General features: G+C 41.7%; 1 protein-coding gene across 2 annotated transcripts in view; it reads right to left on the reverse strand.

Annotated features, from left to right (window-relative positions):
• znf574 (zinc finger protein 574) overlaps window positions 1-22,277 on the reverse strand; it is an 84,831-nt gene that overhangs the window by 59,304 nt on the left and 3,250 nt on the right. Inside the window, exon 2 of one of the 2 annotated variants that reach the window (XM_060921530.1) lies at window positions 1,080-1,243. In XM_060921530.1, coding sequence (XP_060777513.1) covers window positions 1,080-1,241 — 162 coding nt within the window. In that variant the 5' untranslated portion in view covers window positions 1,242-1,243. Of the gene's footprint in view, window positions 1-1,079; window positions 1,247-22,277 lie in introns of both variants that reach the window. The other variant, XM_060921531.1, reaches the window with a different exon arrangement.

A 22,277-nucleotide genomic window follows, 5' to 3' on the forward strand; every position in this document is an offset into this window, starting at 1 on the left:
GATGGCGTCTGTCACAATCTGGATCGGCTGTGACGTCACATGCAAGTGCTCCATAGAGGCCCATTTCCAGCAACTCTCACTCCAGTGTTCTAATGGTACAATGTGTTTGCTCATTGCCTCAGAAGGCTAATGGATGATTAGAAAACCCTTGTACAATCATGTTAGCACAGCTGAAAACAGTTGAGCTCTTTAGAGAAGCTATAAAACTGACCTTCCTTTGAGCAGATTGAGTTTCTGGAGCATCACATTTGTGGGGTCGATTAAATGCTCAAAATGGCCAGAAAAATGTCTCGACTATATTTTCGATTCATTTTACAACTTATGGTGGGAAATAAAAGTGTGACTTTTCATGGAAAACACAAAATTGTCTGGGTGACCCCAAACTTTTGAACGGTAGTGTAAATGGATTGTCGGTAAACAGGAAGTGGATGTGCGACAGACATGAAAACGGTAAACACGGTATAGAACCCCAAGCTGAAGCTCGGTACCAAGTGGCTATGATTTGTGGTTGCTGAGTAAAAGGGTGTTTCGGATGGACGGCGATGAGGACGGATGTTTAAAATAAATAAACACAGTATTATACACCCCTCCTTCGGAGCAGGGGTATAATAAAAAGTTCCATTTATAATGTACACACTTTAATCAAGTTAAATGAACATTACAATCTTGATCAGTGGACGAGACAAAACAAAGGAAATTATTTGTCAGAGTTGCGATTATATCTGGGCCTCCATTTGCTGATTAGGTAATAATTCAGTTTTAAACTTTAACTCTTGGATGCATGGCTGGTTTTAAGAAATGGCTGACGGTTCCAAGGCCCAGCACCTAACTCTGGTCAGTGAAAGAGGGCTCAGATGTCACGTTAACATATCCCCAGGGCTCGGTGGGTAGTAATAATGATCATGCTCTTAACACGTGATCAGCCAGCATTTCAACACGGTACAGTGTGGAGCTGCTCAGTGCGGCAGCATACAACCAAACAGCAGTATTAGTATTAAAACCACACCCTTAACGAGGACCTGTAGCCGTTCCCAGACTGAAAGAGCTATGCGTGCGTGTGCATGTGTGAGAGAAGGCACCTGTTGTACACCAGCAGAGAGGGCAGCAGCCTCGACGGCAGCACCAACAGGCACAGGGTGTACGGTCTCTGCAGTGCAGGTCAGCTGGTGCGTCAGCACTTCCTCGAGTGTGGGGAATTCCCGGTAGCATGGAAAACACATGTACACCGACGAGCTCTCCATGTCTGCTTAAGAGCAACACACAAAACAGGGCACACAATGTTAACAAAAACAGATTTTTAAAAAAAAGTCAAAAAAGGGCAAATGAGCACGAAGCCCGGAGGATGACATCATCAACTGTGTCGTAATATTTAAAAAAAAAAAAAGGTACAACTTATAACAGGCGTATCAGACGCTCGCTGGCCGTGCTGTGAAAATTGTGCATGCAGACGCTCATCCAAATTTCCAAATCCGTCAGTGCTTAACTCTTGAATATTTTCTATTGTGAATACGATCGTTAAAAAGCTTATAATCGCTGCTTTCCAAAGAAATATATCTCTCATTAAGATCTGTTCAGTACTTTGGGAGTAACGGCAGGTTGAAGTTGGTACAACAGAGTCCACTCTCTGCTTGCGTGACGTCGGGAAACTGCCGGTGCTTTTTGAGTCATGGGAAAGTGCTCAGGCGCTCTCTCCCTCTCTCTCTCTCTCTCCCTCTCCTGATCGGTTTCTGACTGGATTACTCGTCAATATCAGATAACATTTACAGGAATGTTCTCTCACTCTCACTGCTTCTGATGAAATATTCAGCAAAATTTCCCCATCTGCTTGTTTTGATGTTCTGCTTCACGGGAGACTTTGAAGTCAATTTTCATAGCTTTACCTTCTTATTTTTTCAAATCAAACGGATTCCTATAAATAAATAACTAGTTTAGAATATAAAGCCTAGGTCACAACCGTACGTGCTCCTACGGCCGGTCTACGTGCAAAAAACGCAAGAAACGCACGGAGGGCGCGCGTGTGACGTGCTGATTTTCGAGCCGCAGAGGTTCTTTGTCATGTCAAACAAACTCTACGGGCGCTTACGGTTTTTTTTCAGGTTGCAAGACAAACTTACGGCCAACGTGCGTCTTTCTCCACGAACAAAAAAAAAAAAAAAAAACGCAGCGATTTGGGAAACGCCAAAAATCGCACGGCCAAAAAAAATCGTACGTCCGGTTGTGACCTAGGCTTAACCGAAGCTGTTTTGGTGAAAAATATTGAGGTCTCAGTGGTCGGAATGAGATTCTTAAAAACCGGAAGTCAGAAACACGAGCGTCAATTTCAATCCAGTTAATACGAATTGTTTATTGGATGTAGATCTCGCAGGTTTTTTTCGAGGGTCGCCTTGAAAGCTGTGAATATTATTTATATTCTTTCATATAAACGCTAGTCGGGCCTACTTTTGAGAAACACAAAGCCCTACGGAGCACAAAGAGGGGATTAGAAATAATCTTTTATTACTTTTTTTTTTTAATTGAGTGTACAGATTTAACGTTTTGCCTAATTAGCATAATTAATACTAATTTGCATAACTTTGTACTCAGTGTACAAATCATCTATATTCCTGCCAATTTCCATGTAAATAGCTGGAAAAATAGAAAAAAAAAAGTTAAGAAAAAAAAAACATTTGCTCTCATTGGTTAATGAGACCCACTTTGGACCATGTGATCCTCAGACACAATATTACTGCAGTTTTCTAAAAATTAAACCGTTTCTTCAATCTTTGATTTGCAATATCTCACGGATGGATAAACGTATTTTAATTCTGCAAAAAGTATGTTGAATTCAGAATTGAATGCTGAACAATGAGTGCTGTTTCAAGCAATTTGGATCGAATTTCCACCCGATATGCCGACTTATAAGGCACAGGATCCTTGAGTCATGGTATTTTACAGCTTTTTTTTTTTTTTAAGAAGTTTACTTTCATATTTTTTAAAGGGGTACCAAATATAATAATATATACAGTTGCTGATGTGACAAAGTAACATATTCTTAAGTATTCTATCAAATTTATATACTAGAAAACAACGAAATATCTTGGTAATTGTAAATATAATAGTCGGTACGCTAAACGGCACAAGAGTCGCCATTTTTAAAAGACCGTGACGTCAGCCCTACCCACTGCACTAGGAGAGAAGCGTGTAATCATGGTGTCGGGCGCATCGAGTGAAAGCGACAGCTCTGTCGAATCATACGAAGAGATCCCGCAAGACACACTGCAAGCAGGCTATGGCTTAGAAGGGTGCCAGTTTGAACCAGTTTGTGTAGCCGATCACTGACAATTCATCCTACTTTTCGATTCACACGTGCTATTCCCAACCTCAATGAGCCAACACAACTGGGCACATACATACGTCATGAGTGTTACGCAGAGAAAACGAACGTGCATTCTGATTGGATAAAATTAATATCATGGCGGGCTGTTCAAACTGCGGAAATAATTTGCTCGAGCTACTTTCAAAACACTATAACTTTCCAACCTTAGGACAAAAAACTTTTGTAAGTCTTGAATAAGGTTCGTTAATGTGTGTTTTATTGTTATATTTACTCTATATATTGCCCTCTGTTCCCCTTTAAAAACAATCAAGTGGATTGACTTTCTATTGCAGGCGCACAAAGTACATCCAGTCTTTAAAACTTATCCTCCTCAAACATGAAAACGCATCACTAATTTCCTTTCGTTCCTTTATCTTGCATCATTTTCAAAATTTTCACAGTGCCCTCATTTCATATTAACGAACAATAAATTAGAGATTTTACGATCTAGTTATTGTTACTGGTTATTAGTGTGTCTAGATTGGATTAGATTAAACTTTATTGATCCCTTTGGGCGGGTTCCCTCAGGGAAATTAAGATTCCAGCAGCATCATTACAGATAAACAGAGAAAAGAAATAGAGGAAAACTTCTAGATAAATTAAAATAAATTAAGTATTTACATATACAAATATAAAAGAATAAGATATGGGGAAGGGGGGGGGCTGCGTTAGAGATACTGCACTTTATATTGCACATTGTCCGGTATTGCTTATTGTTAGGCTAGGCTACTGCTCCTTCCCGTCCTCTGTCCTCCTGTTCCCCCTCCTCCCCCCCAGAGAGGAGTTGTACAGTCTGATGGCGTGAGGGACGAAGGAGTTTTTGAGTCTGTTCGTCCTGCACTTGGGAAGGAGCATTCTGCCACTGAACAGGCTCCTCTGGTTGCTGATGACGGTGTGCAGAGGGTGACTGGCATCGTCCATGATGTTCAATAGTTTGTCCGTAGACCTCTTCTCTGCCACTGTCACCAGAGAGTCCAGCTTCATAACGACCACAGAGCCGGCCCGCCTGATCAGTTTGTCCAGCCTGGATGTGTCCTTCTTGGATGCACTGCCCCCCCAGCACACCACGGAGTAAAACAGGATACTGGCAACCACAGACTGATAGAACATCCACAGGAGTTTCCTGCAGATGTTAAAGGATATGGGACATGGATTTTTACCTGGGCATAATTATGTATAAAGGACATAAGAAATGCCATCTAAATCACTGCAGGGCGTCAAAAATGTGAAAATCACCACATTATTCAAGTTTTTCTATACATCAGCATAAAACAAGGATTCGTTAATGAGCTAGGTGGTCACGTGACCCGTGACGTCACAAAAACATTCCAAGGAGCCAGCGCTTGGGTATCTAATGTAAACAGGTTACCGAAATGGACACCATCGACAGTGATATTCCCGATGTTTCACAGAGATGTGAAGTTCGACCCTATCAATTCGAACCGATAGCTGGAAATTCACATGAACATGGATCTTGTCTTTACTCTGACGGGTCAGATGATTCTGAGAGTGAGAGTTCATTCAGCCCTCATGAAACTGAAAGCGGTCGGCTCGATAACACATCCTGGTAAGTTAAAAACAATTCTGCTCAAAGGCTAATGATCTGTTGAAAGAAGTATTATTTTTGTATAATACGCTGAAAGTTCATCATAGATCTAGCTAAAGTCCGTTGCAAGCTAGTTTTTTTTTTTGCTGATATTTTTCGAGATTGATTGAGATACAATGCTTCCAGAGTCCGAGATGAAAACATTCAAAATGGCGAAACGAGTCAGAATTATGATAATCAATAATTGATGCACCCAAAATTATAATACTAATCCTTACCTCGGCTTTCAGTCGCTTAGCGCAGAGGTCTTCAACGGGGGGGGGTCGCGAAATTGCACCGGATCACTCATATCAACAGGGATGTTGCAGGGATGCAAACAGCGCGCCTTTCGGCGGATGCCGCCTTTTTCACGGCTGAATTGCGCAGATCCGATTTAAAAAAATTAAAAAATAGCGATATTAATTCATGAAACATGAAGTATAAGGATGAGAAAAAAACAGTTTAAATCGGGAAGCTGCGCACATTTGTGCAGCCTGGCGCAAATGTGCGCAGCTTCCCGATTTAAACTGGTTTTTTTTTCCTCATCCTTATACTTCCTGTTTCATGAATTAATATCGCTCAGTACCCAAGTATTAATATTGAAAGAATCCTCAGTGAAATGATCCGAACACAGTTTGTGGGAAACAGTAGGTGCAAAGTTTTTTCAACAGGTGTTCTGTAAAGTTATCCTACCTCTTGGATTTGTCCTACCAAGCCTACTGCGCATGCGCAGGTGAGCCCACACTTTCCTCAGCTTCGGGTCCTTGGGGCAGGGCCGGTTCTGCCCTAATCTGGACCCGGGTGCAACATCGCGCAAACCCCCCCCAAAAAAAAAAAACACACACCAGTCTAAATCAGGACAACCATCACATAACTATAAACATTTTACATCAACTATTTTAACTAAATGGGCTATAATAAATGAGCCTGCAGCCACGGCGGGCTGCCTTAAAAAGTAACCATTTGTCCTACCTTAAAACTCGTTTTGCATTTTCTGCCTCCTTTTTTGTATTTTCGACCCTGCGTTTTTCTTTCCTTTTCTGAAACCCGATTTGTGTCCAGACATTTTGTTCTGCTACCAACGAACTAACTCGTCAGGTCTCGTCTCTCGAGCCCGCGATGACTCCCGTGGGAGGGGCAACAATTGATACATTTTTACAAACAGCCAATAAACAGCCAATAGGGAGGCTGCAACGTTCAGGCTCTCCTTTGCTCAGAGACACTCAGTAATGCACTTATTCAGGAACAGAGAGAACTCTTTATTTTGTCTTATTTTTTGGGGCCCCTCTCCACACCAGTCCCGGGTGCAAATGCTACCGTTGCTACCCCTCCAGAACCGGCCCTGCCTTGGGGAATGCAAAAAAACTTACTCCAGGGCATTTCCCATTGGAATTACTGCAACCATAAGCAGCACAATACACCATGATGTCCAATGTACTTTAAAGACTATAAAAACAATTTTCTTGTCATCCACTTCTCCATTCATCTACCCGCTTGTGCTGTGCCCGAAAGTTTTTGTTACGCATGATCACGTGACAGCGGCTCTTCCGGTTGCAAAAAATGCATATCGGAAGTCGAGCAGAAATGCCATATAATCATCACGAATATAACGATTTTGCTGAATTTAATAGAGGATTTTGTATTTGTTGATGCAATTAATTCATATTTTTAATGGAAAGAAACTGATATAGCGTGCTTTTATGTTTCATGTCCCATATCCTTTAAAGGACCGCAGCCTCCTAAGGAAGTACAGCCTGCTCTGTCCCTTCCCGTATAAGTGACTGGTGTTGCAAGTCCAGTCCAGCTTGCTGTCCAGCCACAGCCCGAGGTACTTGTAGGACAGCTTAACTAAAGCAGACAAGCAGCGGCTCTTCCCCCCCCCCAAGCACCTGATGGTTATCATAAAACCCCTTGTAAATATGACGGCCGGTCTGCGGGCACAGTTATCATACCTTATTAAGACGTGGCAATATTTAACTCTCTCGTCCTCGTGCATTACTAATTCGTGACCATGACAACTGTCTTATCGCCACGTTTTAACGATCTAGTTCCTAAGCCTCACTTACTGTAGTTATAGCTATGCTTTCGGATTCTATTACCACGTGTTAATAAGTTATGACCATGCGTTATTCTTATTAAACAGAGACTTAACCAACCGAGCTCAGAGAACAGTTACGACTTGTTTAAAACTTCTACTGGAGCACTCTGCAAACCAAACTGCGCTTCAGGTCCTTATTACCTTCAGCGAATTTAAAATTACAACAAGTTCTTGCAATCTACAAGGACGTGTAATACATCTTTTACAGAATAACCTGGTTAAAGATTCAAGAAAATAAAAATATAGTCAAGACAAGACTAATGGGACGTCTTGTAGTCGATATGAAACATTGCGTCTTTCACAAAATACAACCCCGATTCCAAAAAAGTTGGGGCAAAGTACAAATTGTAAATAAAAACGGAATGCAATGATGTGGAAGTTTCAAAAGTCCATATTTTATTCAGAATAAAACATAGATGACATATCGAATGTTTAAACTGAGAAAATGTATCATTTAAAGAGAAAAATTAGGCGATATTTTAAATTTCATGACAACAACACATCTCAAAAAAAGTTGGGACAAGGCCATGTTTCCCACTGTGAGACATCCCCTTTTCTCTTTACAACAGTCTGTAAACATCTGGGGACTGAGGAGACAAGTTGCTCAAGTTTAGGGATAGGAATGTTAACCCATTCTTTTCTAATGTAGGATTCTAGTTGCTCAACTGTCTTAGGTCTTTTTTTTGTCATATCTTCCGTTTTATGATGCGCCAAATGTTTTCTATGGGTGAAAGATCTGGACTGCAGGCTGGCCAGTTAAGTACCCGGACCCTTCTTCTACGCAGCCATGATGCTGTAATTGATGCAGTATGTGGTTTGGCATTGTCATGTTGGAAAATGCAAGGTCTTCCCTGAAAGAGACGTCGTCTGGATGGGAGCATATGATGCTCTAGAACCTGGATATACCTTTCAGCATTGATGGTGTCTTTCTAGATGTGTAAGCTGCCCATGCCACACGCACTAATGCAACCCCATACCATCAGAGATGCAGGCTTCTGAACTGAGCGCTGATAACAACTTGGGTCGTCCTTCTCCTCTTTAGTCCGAATGACACGGCGTCCCTGATTTCCATAAAGAACTTCAAATTTTGATTCGTCTGACCGCAGAACAGTTTTCCACTTTGCCACAGTCCATTTTAAATGAGCCTTGGCCCAGAGAAGACGTCTGCGCTTCTGGATCATGTTTAGATACGGCTTCTTCTTTGAACTATAGAGTTTTAGCTGGCAACGGCGGATGGCATGGTGAATTGTGTTCACAGATAATGTTCTCTGGAAATATTCCTGAGCCCATTTTGTGATTTCCAATACAGAAGCATGCCTGTATGTGATGCAGTGCCGTCTAAGGGCCCGAAGATCACGGGCACCCAGTATGGTTTTCCGGCCTTGACCCTTACGCACAGAGATTCTTCCAGATTCTCTGAACCTTTTGATGATATTATGCACTGTAGATGATGATATGTTCAAACTCTTTGCAATTTTACACTGTCGAACTCCTTTCTGATATTGCGCCACTATTTGTCAGCGCAGAATTAGGGGGATTGGTGATCCTCTTCCCATCTTTACTTCTGAGAGCCGCTGCCACTCCAAGATGCTCTTTTTATACCCAGTCATGTTAATGACCTATTGCCAATTGACCTAATGAGTTGCAATTTGGTCCTCCAGCTGTTCCTTTTTTGTACCTTTAACTTTTCCAGCCTCTTACTGCCCGTCCCAACTTTTTTGAGATGTGTTGCTGTCATGAAATTTCAAATGAGCCAATATTTGGCATGAAATTTCAAAATGTCTCACTTTCGACATTTGATATGTTGTCCATGTTCTACTGTGAATACAATATCAGTTTTTGAGATTTGTAAATTATTGCATTCCATTTTTATTTACAATCTGTACTTTGTCCCAACTTTTTTGGAATCGGGGTTGTACAAACGTGACGAATTCACCAAAACGGCGGAGCTTGCTTTACACCTTAAGACCATTACACACCTTGTACAACCGCACAGAGCTCGACATTAACTTTTTAACCCACTTGATCAGCAAATTTTTCACTTGTCCTGCCCATAACCTTTTTATTACTATGCATTTACTAGTTCGATGAAAGGCAAGTGGTTGTCACACCCACGTGCATTGGCTTACGCAACAGACTTTCACTCATGCGCACTGAACCTCTAACGCTGGATTAAGCGCAATCAGCACACGCATAAAAGGACGCTGCACAAACCTACACGGTGCGAAGTATTGTGTTGTTTATCACAGTTATTGTATTGTCTTCCTGCTATTGGCTCTCATTTCGGTGTTTTGGTTTCTGATCTTGTCCTGCCCAGTTTAGTCTGTTTGTGCCTCACTTGACCCTTTTGCCTGTTTATCGTTATTGATCCAGCCTGCAGTTTTGGACTATCTGCCAGCTTGTTTCTCTTATAATAAAGACACTCTTCCTGCACGTACATCCGTCTCCTCTCCAATCAGCCTGCGCTTACGGACAGTGTTTAACAAAGTTTATCAAAAAGCAAGTCTATAGTTATGATCATCATGATGCTTTAATGACATAATTTTTCAATAAAACTAACAATAATTAAACAGAAACGATCCAGTGCCCTATTACGGTGTGTGTGTGTGTGTGTGTGTGTGTGTGTGTGTGTGTGTGTGTGTGTGTGTGTTGTTCTAACCCATTACCTGGTCTGCAGTTTTAAGAGTGAGACTCACCCAAATTCAAAACTTCTGGAGGAAAAATATCAACCTTGATGAATTCAGTAAAACATTTAGTATAAATTATTTGAAATAAATGAAACAGAACGAAAACAAGTTGGACATGATAAGGGGGACAGAATCACGGTGTGAATGAAAAACTGTAAGTGGGTTCGGCGCCGTCGTAAAATTCTCGCAAAATATTTTATGATAATGTGTTAATGTGAACCATACAAAAGATGAATACAATAAAAAGTCCGAATGCACTGAAGTGTCACCACATGGTTATTTTATTGAGGTATTTGATCGCCATTTCTCCAATTTTGATGAATTCAGAGTCTAATAATCCATAATTAGATATTACAACAGGATTATTTTCTCACACACACACACACACCTGTTGTACTCGGCTTCCCCAGAATTCCGTAAACAGTAACATGGCCGGATCACTGAGGGGATTGAACTGGTGTTGTGGGAACTTTATTGATGCAACTCTTGAATAATTATTATAAAAAAAAGGTGATTTTCGACGATCCCTAAAGGATATGAAAGCATACGGTATCATGACTATACCGTCTGGAGCGTATTTTTTATATTATGCCGCTTTTCCACTACAAACGCGGCTGAGTCGGGCTGAGCCGTGCCGTGCTGAGTCGGGCTGAGCGGGGCTGTTGGGGTTGCATTTCGACTACAACCGCGCTGAACCGTGCTGGCTGGAAGTGGGTGGACACATTGGGTGGAGTTAACGAAAGTGGGTGGACGTCAGGTGATGTCGTTAAGCAGCGCAAACAGTGACATCAGTGATCTTTTAAGCGGTAGTCTCACGACCCGAATAGTAAACAATAAACATGGAGGACATGGAGTCGTTAGTGTTGCTGGTCTTGGTGCTGTGGCTTGTTGTCACCGACAACGCCAACAGATACTGGCAAGAGCGTATAGATGAGGCGAGGCGCATAAGGCTTCAGAAATTCTCGTAATTCTTCTCCTTCCGGGTTTGCGGTGTTTACAGATCCCAGCGCGCTCGCGGGGCGTGTGTGGGCGTGTAAGGACACTCCTCCTCACCAATCAGTGCACAGGGGAGTGTCTGCTCACGCCCCCAGCCTCACTCGGCTCGCTTTGGCTCGCTTCAGCCCCACTCCAAAACCGCGCGAGTTTTAGGGGCTAAGCAGGGCTGAAGCGAGCTGAGTCGTGCTGGTTTTTGGTAGTCGAAACGCGAGCCGTGTCGGGCTGAAGTGAGCTGAAGCGAGCTGAAAAAGGGTAGTGGAAAAGGGCCATTATATATCACTTGTGTAATTTTCTCTCGTCTGTAAACCAAATTAGATCGGCCTACATGTCGAAAACGTGACAAAATATGTAGACTACTTATACTATTTATATAAACTGATTATTACTATTATTTACCCCATTTTTTTTAATATCCTATTGCTACTTTCAGCAAGTCTTCAAGGAGTTTGGCCTTATCATGTCACCTTAGCAGCGAGCATAAATCTGCACCTCCACTGTTAAAGGTCCCATGGCATGAAATTTTCACTTTGAGGTTTGTTAACGTTAAAATGAGTTCCTCTGACCTTCTTAAGTCACCCCAGTGGCTAGAAATTTCATAATGTGTAATCCAAACTATGCCCAATATTTGAGAATGGCGCGTCAAAACGGCGTGTTGATAAGCTCTTCCCTTTACTACGTCAGCAAGGGAGATGATCCCCACGCCCCCCCTCTGGATTCCCACCCACCGTATGGATTGCCCCGCCCAGTTGTAGTGAGGAGACCATAGAGGACACAACAACATGGCATCACCTAAGCGAGCGAAACATGGAAATTGGGCTGTACATGGATGTGACAACACAGAAAGGAGTCTGTTTTTACTGCCGACGGGAGAGCCCTTGAAGACGCAGTGGCTTAATTTTATTTACTCCAATAATACGCCGTCGAGTCTACCTAAGACGGTGTATGTTTGTCGGAAGCATTTTCCTGAGGAATGTTTCCACAACTTGGGACAGTACAGGGCGGGTTTTGCACATCAACTGTCACTGAAGCCTGGGTCCGTACCAAGCATCCCTGCTGCATCAGCCACAAACACCGAACAAGTAAGTGTATAACTGTTAAGTCGTTTTGCCGTGTTTTAAAATCGGTGCGTTCGCCTAGCAATGGCTACATTAGCTGTGCAGCTAACCGCTTCCTGCAGTTAGCCAGGTACTCTGCGCTACAAAACTAAAGAGCATGCAGCATGCTCTGTTAAACTGAGTTTAGTCTGGAAATTGACTGTAACTTATGAGCTTATGTTTGACTATTGCTCCGCAATGCATGTCTTCTGTTGGATAAGCGATATGTTGCTGCTTCTATCCTCTTTGGTTATGGAGTGCGTGTTCAAGCCTAGGGTATTATAGACCCTTTTCACGTGACGTCACGACAAACGCGGCCGCCATTTTGGACATGTACTACCAGTAGTTTACCACAGCCAACATTGAGGAACGGCAGCAAAGAAAGTTTTTACTTTCGGCAAGACTTCCATCATGCCACTATATTGTTGTGCACCTGGATGTAGTAACCATCAACAAACAAGGCAAGGGTTATCATTTTATCGGATCCCGACGGAGAAGATGGATAGCGGCCATTAACAGATTGGCAGCCCTCGGCATACCAACGCTTGTGTAGTGACCACTTTGTTGGAGGTAAGACGAATAAAATTAGCCAGAAAAGGCATTACATTGCTGTTAACATTCTGTGGCGGCGAGTGTGTAACCAAATAGGCTAAAATAACCCATTGTAACCTCTTTGTTCTTCTGTAGTAGCTATTGTTGACTAGCTAATGTCAACAAGTAGCTGGTATGTTACTGTAGCAATGTTTACGTTCAGTCATTTGGATGACTGTTAAAACCTTTCAGTCTCAAGTTTTTCCTTTACTGGATTTACTAGTTTACTGTAATTATGATCCGGCAGCTATTTACACCGGATCCAGTATAAATAGCTACCGGAGCCAACGTCCGAGGTTCCGGAGCGCGCTCCGGCTTGCTCTCCCTCAAATTAAGCAGCGCGCGCCGGCTTGCTCCCGGAGTGCTCCAGCCGAGGTTCCGGAGCACACTCCGGCCAAGGTTCCCCTCAAATTAAGCAGCGCGCTCCGTAACCTCGGCCGGAGCACTCCTGGAGCAAGCCGGAGCGCGCTCCGGAACCTCGGACGTTGGCGTGTATGTGTATGGCGATGGGTTTTTAATGACATAGGTATACAGATCATGTGGGCTGAAGTCAGGTAAAGACGAGGGCTTCGTGTACTTCCGTACGTCAGTGAACAATCCTGGTGGAAGCAGGTAAACGTCGTTCTCTAAGCCTGCTAACCTCAATTTTTGCAAATACCTCTCCCTCTGCTCGCCCTGTAAATGCCCTACGTCGCTGGATAGTGAAGGTGTTTTCTGCATCTCGCTCCTGTTTCTTTTATGTTTTTCGTTTGTCGCCTTCCTCGCATTCAAACTGATTTGAGCCGAAGTCCACTACATGTCCAAAATGGCGGTCGCGTTTACGAAGGTCACGTGACTGAAAAGGGTCTATAGGTTTGTAAACTACCACTCCGAACACTCTCACTCTCTGTCACGTTGAGTTTACGAAAGGAGTCCGAGGGAGAACGGGGTTTTGTCTTAGCAGCGTGGCTACAGGCGCTGATAGCAGGTAGCATGCCCGCAGCTTGGTCGTTTAAAATGCTAACTTAAAGTTTTTGTACAAGTTTCAGTTGATTAAACGGTCATATTTTATTAAATGTATCTGCTTTTGTAATAAAAAAAGTACTGAAAGAAAAAGCAAACACAGCATTGCGATTTCTTATCCATCCATATATTATTTATATTTATATATATATATATATATATATATATATATATATATATATATATATATATATATATAAATTAAAAAAAAAAAATCCCTCCCTCCCGACTGAAAAATTTTTCGCTCACCCGGTGGACAGGAAACGGATTTTTTTTTTTTTAAGGATGCCGTAAAGCCTCGGTCACAACCGGCCGTACGTGCTCCTATGGCCAGTCTACGTGCAAAAAAACGCAAGAAACGCACGGAGGGCGCGCGTGTGACGTGCTGATTTTCGAGACGCAGACCGGCCGCAGAGGTTCTTTGTCATGTCAAACAAACTCTACGGGCGCTTACGGTTTTTTCAGGTTAAAAGACAAACTTATGGCCAACGTGCGTCTTTCTCCACGAACAACAACAACAAAAAAAAAAAAACGCAGCGATTTGGGAAACGCCAAAAATCACACGGCCAAAAAAATCGTACGTCCGGTTGTGACCTCGGCCTAACACATTAACATCTGAATTAAAAACAGTGACAAAGCCCAATGCTTTCGAGTTCCTTAGTTTTAAGAATTCTAAAAAGCTATCAAGAGGAATCAAATCCGGCAATTTTAATTCATCTTGCAGAAATCTTCCATGCAGAGGGAGCAGCAAAGCGAAATGCCTTTTCCCCCAGTTCTGTGAAGACACGAGGGACAGTCAGAATAAAAAAAAGCCAGTGGATCGTAGGCTATAATGTCCGTGATTCCTAACAAGGTAATTTCCGAGATAGGATGGGTGGGACCATACCAAGTAGAGCCTTATAAATAAAAGTCAACCAATGAGTGAATCTTCTAACAGACACGGATGACCATTCAGCTTTTTTGTACAAAGTGCAATGATGGGTCAGATTCTTGCATCCCGTGACAAACCTCAGAGCACAGTGATGCACAGTGTCCAGAGAACGTAAACATGTAACTGGTGCATGCATGTACAGTACATCACCATAATTGAGCAGTGGAAGAAAGGTTGCTGACACGAGGCGTTTCCTGGCTCCAAGAGAGAAACAAGATCTATTCCTAAAGTAAAAGCACAATTTTACCCCAAGTTTAGAAACTAAACTTGAAATATGGTACTTGAAAGTTAAACGTTCATCAACATGGAAACCCAGGTACTTGTAGGACGAGACCAGCTCAATGGCTGTACCCTGGCAAGTTAAAACGGGGAGATTTTTTGAGAGCCCAGGAAAACAGCATGACCTTCGTCTTATCAGTGTTCAAAATCAGCTTCAGCCTTTGCAGACGGGCCTGAACAACATCAAAGGCCGACTGTAAAAGAACGAAAGCTTGCACAACAGACGATGCAAAACAATAAATTAGTGTGTCGTCTGCATAAAAATGATACAAGGCATCTGACAAATCATTGCAAAGATCATTTATATAGATTGAAAACAAAACGCGCCCTAACACCGACCCTTGTGGTACCCCCTTTGAAACCCTCAAAAATGTTGATGAGGACCCTGCCATCTGGACACAGTGATCTACCCGATAAGAAGATACGGATTTGACTTGTCCAGACCGAACATTTACTTATCCCGTCCAGTTGGACTACTGTAAACATCGAGCCTTGACACAATTCCAAAAAAAAAAAAGTTTGGACGCTGTCAAAAACGTAAATAAAAAACACAATGATTGTGAAGATTTGCAAATCATGGAAATCCTACATTTCACTGAAAGTAGTACAAAGACAACATATCAGATGTTGAAACAGAGATTTTGTTTTTTGAAAAATGTGTGATTATTTTTAAGTTCGTGCCAGCAACATGTTTCAAAAAAAGTTGGGACGGGGCAACAAAAGACTGAAAAAGTTGTGTAATGTTTAAAAAATAAAAAAAAACACACCTCATTTGGTTAATTGGTAACAGGTCAGTAAGATGACTGAGTATAAAACGAGCATCCCAGAGAGGCGGAGTCTCTCAGAAGTAAAAATGGGGAGGGGTTCACCACTCTGTGAAAGACTGCAACAATTTAAGAATAACGTTCCTCAATGTAAAATTGCAAAGAATTTGGGGATCACATCATTGATGATACATATCATCATTAAAAGATTCACAGAATCTGGAGAAATCTCTGTATGCAAGAGACAAGGCTGAAAACTGACACTGGATGCCTGTGATCTTCAGGCCCTCAGGAGACACTGCATTAAAAGCGGACACGTCTCTGTAGTGGAAATCAGTGTATGGGCTCAGGAACACTTCAGAAAACCACCGCCTGTGAAAACAGTTCATTACTGCAGCCACAAATGCAAGTTAAAACCAGATATAAACAATATCCAGAAACACCGCCACCTTCTCTGGGCCCGAGCTCTTTTATGATGGACTGAGGCGAAGTGGAAAATTCTCTCGAGGTCTGACGAATCAAAAGTAGACATTCTCTTTAGAAATCATGGACACCGCGTCCTCCAGGCTAAAGAGGAGAGGGACCATCCGGCTTGTTATCAGTGCACAGTTCAAAAGCCAGCATCTGTGATGGTGTGAGGGTGCATTAGTGCACATGACATGGGTAGCTTGTACATCTGGGAAGGCATCATTAATGCTGAATGGTTTCAGAGCAACATGCTGCCATCCAGACTAAATCTTTCAGTGAAGGCCTTCCTTCTTTCAGCAAGACAATGCCAACCCACTTTCTGCACGTACTACAAAGCCATGCAGTTTTAATAAGAGAGAGTCCAGGTGCTAAACTGGCCTGCCTGCAGTCCAGACCTGTCTCCTATTTAAAACATTTGGCGCATTATGAAGCGCAAAATACAACAGGAGACCTCGAACTGTTGAGCAACTGAAATTGTATATCAGGCAAGAATGGGACAACATCTCTCTTTCAAAACGACAGCAACTGGTCTCCTCAGCTCCCAAATATTTACAGAGTGGTGTTAAAAGTAGAGGTGATGCAACACAGTGGTAAACATGCCCCTGTCCCAACTTTTCTGAAACCCGTTGCTGGTACCAAATTAAAAATGAGCATATATTTTTCAAAAAACAATGAAATTGAGAAATTAACATTCAATATATTGTCTTTGTAATTTTTTTCAATGAAATGTACAGTTTCCATGACTTGCAAATTTTCACATTGTTTTTATTTACAGTTTACACAGCTTTTTTTGGAATTGGGGCTGTAATTAAATCATGAAGGAAGACGACATGTCAGAGTGACATCATAGGAGTAACAGAATGTGAGAACTGTGTTTCACACAGTCGGGCACTTATAAACTGTCACGACAACAAAATGAACTGTGTACATGCGACTTTGCAGCTGAGCTGATCACTCTGCTGTCATCAATAAACAATAAAAGAGCAATTCCAGCGTTATGGACGTGACACTTGAACTCAAAATGGCAACAAATGACCCAGTGCATGTTTTATCGTCTCCCAGTATTTAAACAGGTGTTGCATATTTTAAGGCTGTACCATACTGGAGAAGTGATAGAACAAGAACAATTCCCATAGTACATCTAGGGCATGCCAGAAAATGCCAATAAAAGATGCGTTACGGATGTGACAGAAAAAGTATCACTTTTCTTGGGTGACTGTACATTTTTATCAAACTCTGTGAAATTGTAAACCTAATGTTGAAATGGAGATATCCGTTTGATAGAGGGGTCCAAGGTGAATATTAAAAAATCTTTGTTTAAAATATTTTGTATTTCATGCAGAGTTTCGGAAGGAAAAGTCAGCGTTATGGATGTGACGAAATTCCGTTATGGATGTGACGCGTCTGAAATAGACATGGCATATGTTTAGAAAATCAGCAATTTAACCACCATAACCCTTTGAAAAACTCTCTAAATATCAGCTAAAACTATCAAAGCTCTTAAATAATATTTAGGATGGCTATTGTTTTGCTGTTTTGTGGATTTTAGCATACATTTCTGTGGCTTGTGGCAATAATATAGAATTGTACATGATCAAAGTTGATTTTAGCTTGGGGTTTACATTATAAGAAAGAAAGACTGACAGTGACACATTAGGTTGGTTACAAATTGGTTCAACTTATTCACATCTGTAAAATACAGGCCTAGGTGATATCTCTGGGAGTGGTTTTGATGTATTACATGTTGCTTTATTTTTGCATGGTGAGGTTGACATTTACATGGAATTGCCCAAAACCAAATCTGACAATGTTGAATTATGTGATGTACAGACTACCTGAAATTCTGAGCCTGAATAATTACCGTGTCTTTTATATAAACAATATGTAAGCAATTATAGAAAATCGTGTGCCGATTATCGAGAAATAGTCTGAATTCTCAACCAATCACCTCGAGCGACTCGGCAAAATGGCGGCCAATCGCTTCGTCACCGTAAGTGAAGAATCACAAACTATGAAAGAAAATGCTGCTCCTAAAAGCACAAAAGATGCTATGAAGTTTGATCTAAAACTGTTCAAAGGTAAAGTGGAATTGTGACTTAGTTTATCGATTTCAAGACAAAGTATCTTATGTGACTTGGTACAGATAAGTGACAAGTCTGTGCGCATTACATTTGCATGCCACTTTTCAAGTATGAAATATTTTTCTTCATAATCAGCTGTGTATTTATTTATCCATCCATCCATTATTCATAATCGCTTATCCTGTGCAGGATCACAGGTAAGCTGGAGCCTATCCCAGCTGACTATGAGCAAGAGGTCCAGGGCGTACCCCACAAGTCACCAGGTCTGGTGACACACACTCATGGCCAATTTAGAGCCACCAGTTAACCAAATTGCATGTCTTTGGACTGTGGAGGAAACCCACACAGACACGGGGAGAACATGCAAACTCCACACAGAAAGGCCCCCGGGCTTAAACCCAGGACTAGGGATGTTAACCGATGACCGTTTGACCAGTGGTTGACCGAATCAACATCAACCGGTTAATTTTTTTTTGGTTGTCGGTGAAAAAAAAAAAATCAATCGTTTTGAAGCTGCCGATTTTGGAGCGGAGAACCTGGAATTCTGTGTTGTAAACGCTTGGGGCATGCCATGGGTGTAAGGACGACAGCTGACAAATCAGAAACACCCATTCAGTCATGTCCCGCCCTCCCACCCCAGTTAAAGACAGCTGACAAATCAGAAACACCCATTCAGTCATGTCCCGCCCTCCCACTGCCACTCGGCGAAAGAAAAAAGTGTAGACACAGGCTTTTTAGCTTACAAATTACTATTCTGTGGTTTTTTTTTGTAATTATTATTAGAAGGCACATGGAGTTTAGTCCTGCCTTGGCCAGTGCATTCTGAAGGTATGTTTCGGTCTGTAGCCAACAATGCATGTTATTGCAGATCAGATCTCTCCACACAAACTAAAAGCAGGGGCTTCAAAGTTTGGGAGAATAGCAGGGTACAAATAATTTACAGCAGGGTGCAAAATGGTAAAATGTCTGCCAGCGGCAGACATAAAGCGTGCATTCTAAAAAAAAAAAAAGCGTGCAGGGATAGATAGATAGATAGATAGATAGATAGATAGATAGATAGATAGATAGATAGATAGATAGATAGATAGATAGATAGATAGATATGCAAGTACGAATTTTTCATGGGGCGGGATGGTTTGGAACAGGCCATCTAAAATTGGGATAACATTTACCCGGGACGGGTATTTGAGGCGGGTCGTCTAGCTTAAGCTTGATTAGCGTTGTTACGCACGCCAGTGTTTCCCACAGAAATTTTGGAGACTATGGGGGAGGCGCGGGGGTTGTTTAAAATTGAGTGACATGTTAAATATTAAGTTATTACTGAAAAACTATTGATTAAAAAAAACAGACACTGAGAAATGGTCCTATAAACAACTTTACCAATATAAAAGATTACCAGGACTACAAAAATGCAGAAAAATAGGCTTTACTTATCCAAATGCTCCTGTTGGTTCAAAAGCTAAAGTGCAGAGAACCTCACAGCACAACATGAAGTTACCTTCAAATATAATATAAATGCCTCAGCTTTCATGTAAGAAAAAAAAAAACTAATACTAGTGCTGTGTGCAGGCAGTCTCTCCTGAAGACTAAATTAAACAATAATTATAAACTAATAAAATAAATGGCTCAGGCTTCATAGAATAAAAAAAACTATTTGAACAGAATCTCACAGTATGATGCTGAAGCTGCCTCAACAATGGAAAATAAAATACCATTTTGGCAAAAACGTTGGCATCCATTAATTTCTTGTATTAAGTAAAAAAATATGTTGCCAGATACTGCTGATGTTTTACAGCCCAAAATATGTTCAAAACCCGCCAAAATGCACTTAAAACCGCCCAAATTGGGCGGGAAAACGCGCAATCTGGCAACACAGGCGGCAGTAATGGCTGCACTCGTGTCGAGGACGTAAACACAATCTGGCAACACAGGAGACAGTAATGGCTGCACTCGTGTCGAGGATGTAAACACAGTTGACGCGGCAACGGACATACATGACATAGTGGATGTAATTTACATTCACAACTTTTTTTGCTGTCAGAAATATTTAATATTAAATTTTGTGACTCGACCAACAATAGCCGGCGGCATAACAAGCCATAGCCGGCGATTTGCCGCCGGTGACCGGCTACTTTTGAGACCGCTGTAAAGGCGCAGATGCCGGCTTTTTCATGGACTGTAACGGCATTTGCTTATGTAGTAATTTTAATACAGAATTTACTCTGATGAAATTCAGACACTCCAACGCCCCCCCTAAAAAAAAAAATCGGATCTGCACGAGCCGTGAAAAAGGCGCGCCGTTTGCATCCCTGTTTAAACTCATAGGTTAACCGACTTTAACCGGCTAATGAGGCTCGGTGGTCGGTCAAGATTTTTTTTTTAGTTTTCGCCATCCCTACCCAGGACCTTCTTGCTGTCAGGCGACCGTGCGAACCACCTGTGTATTTATACTAAAACAATTATCCAGCCCAGGCTTCGTGAATATCTGAATAATTAACGTTCAAGACAAAGTTGAGGTTTTCACTTCACCTTCATCAAATAATTATTAAAAATACATGTAATTTTTTTAACCCCATCTGTAGTACAAGCGACCCAGTACATCTAAAGCCAGTATCTCACTGGGCTGCGACAGCTTGCGACAAATTGCGAACGTCGTTCGCGAGAGAGTTTCAAAAGTGTCTTGAAACATTCGCAGGGCTTCTCAATTTCCTTGCATGAGTCGCAAAGTGTCGCTCCTTCGTTGCTGAAATTTTGAACATGTTCAAAAAAATTTGTGCGACAAAATTTCTCTCAAAATAGCCACAAATGCGTTGCTGGTGTCGCGAAGCCATCGTGAGCCCTTCTCGAGTCAGTTTCCGTGAGGCTTCCTCTACTTCCCTGCCTGCCGAGGGAAAGCCGGGCTGCAACAGCCTGCGACTAGTTGGAGACAACAATTGCGGTAAAATACGCGAATATCAATTCAGTGTGATTCCAAGTGAAAACTGTCGCTAATTTGCATATTTTATCACAATTGTTGTGTCTCCAACTAGTCGCAGCCCAGTGAGATACTAGCCTAACCGACTCTATTCAGTGAGCCCAATAACAGCGCCCTCTTCAGGTTATAAAGGAGACACGACGTTGACGTTCCTGCACTGAACTCAGGCATTAAAGTGCACATCACGGGTAAATTCAGGAGCAAGATCAATGTAATTCTATTTTATATTAAACTTTGGTCAAATATCTGTCACATTTTGCGCAATTTTTTTTACCTTGCGCAATACCAGAAAAATTCAGTTAAAATCAAGCCATTTGAGGCGAATTGGTCCACCTCTGAAAAAACTTGGCATTTGGATTTCCCGGCAAACATTGATTTTCATGACGTCGCGTGCGGGACGCCTCCCTCTGAATCCTACGTCAGCGCTGGTTTGTTTATGAGAAAACGACCTGGTGGTTTTCTGCAAGTTTCTTCAACGTTATCACGTAATTATTAAAATGGTTAGGCCAAGAAAAAATTGTTTGTTTCCTATTACATCTTGAAAAAAAATAGGGTAGGTAGGTAGGTCTTATTTTTTTTTTTTTAATCACACAAAATACCGGGTAGGTAGGGTTTTTTTCTTAAAATAAATTTTAGGTGTGGGACAAACAGTGGCACATAGTGGGGAAGTGTCATTCTGTGACTCAACCATCCAGAACCAGGCCTAAGAAAACCAGTGAAGCTTGTGGAATACAGGATTCGGAGCCCATGGATAAAATATGGAGTGCTCGGACGCTTAAAGGAACTATAAACATAACAACTACAAATGTTGAACCTTAACTTTATTAGGAACACTATGTTGTGAACTTGTATGTTTAATATGAATACAAAGAACATCGTGATATCGATACCGCCGTTAGCCTGGGCGCTGTGTGTATACTGTTTGCATGACTCGTCCAGCGGAGGATGATAATGTTCGTAGAGTTCTTTTACAGTTGAAAACTTATAAAATGAACTTATCGTCTTACAATCTTCCGTGTGGTCGCAACCGATCACGGTAATCGAGAACACTTCGTTGGCCGCCATGATGCCTAGCGTTGTGTACAACACAAGCCGGAGTTTCCCGGAAAGAGGTCATGACGTCAGATTGAGGCCGTGAGAAATCAATGAGTGTTTCTTGTCCGATATATGCGTTTTAGAATTAGTCACTTGTCAGATCGATAATATTATGCAAATCGTAAAGCAGTTTTTTTTTTTTTCAAAATTTATTGTTGGTCGGCGAAAATAATTTTTTTTTTTTAAACATCTAACAAAAAAGTCTAGGGTCGGGGCATTTTTTAAATGGTCGGTCGGGTAACCGGAAACAATTATTTTTTCTTGGCCTTAACAGATG

This window comes from Neoarius graeffei, chromosome 5 (genome assembly GCF_027579695.1).
Source record: "Neoarius graeffei isolate fNeoGra1 chromosome 5, fNeoGra1.pri, whole genome shotgun sequence".
NCBI lineage: Eukaryota > Metazoa > Chordata > Actinopteri > Siluriformes > Ariidae > Neoarius > Neoarius graeffei.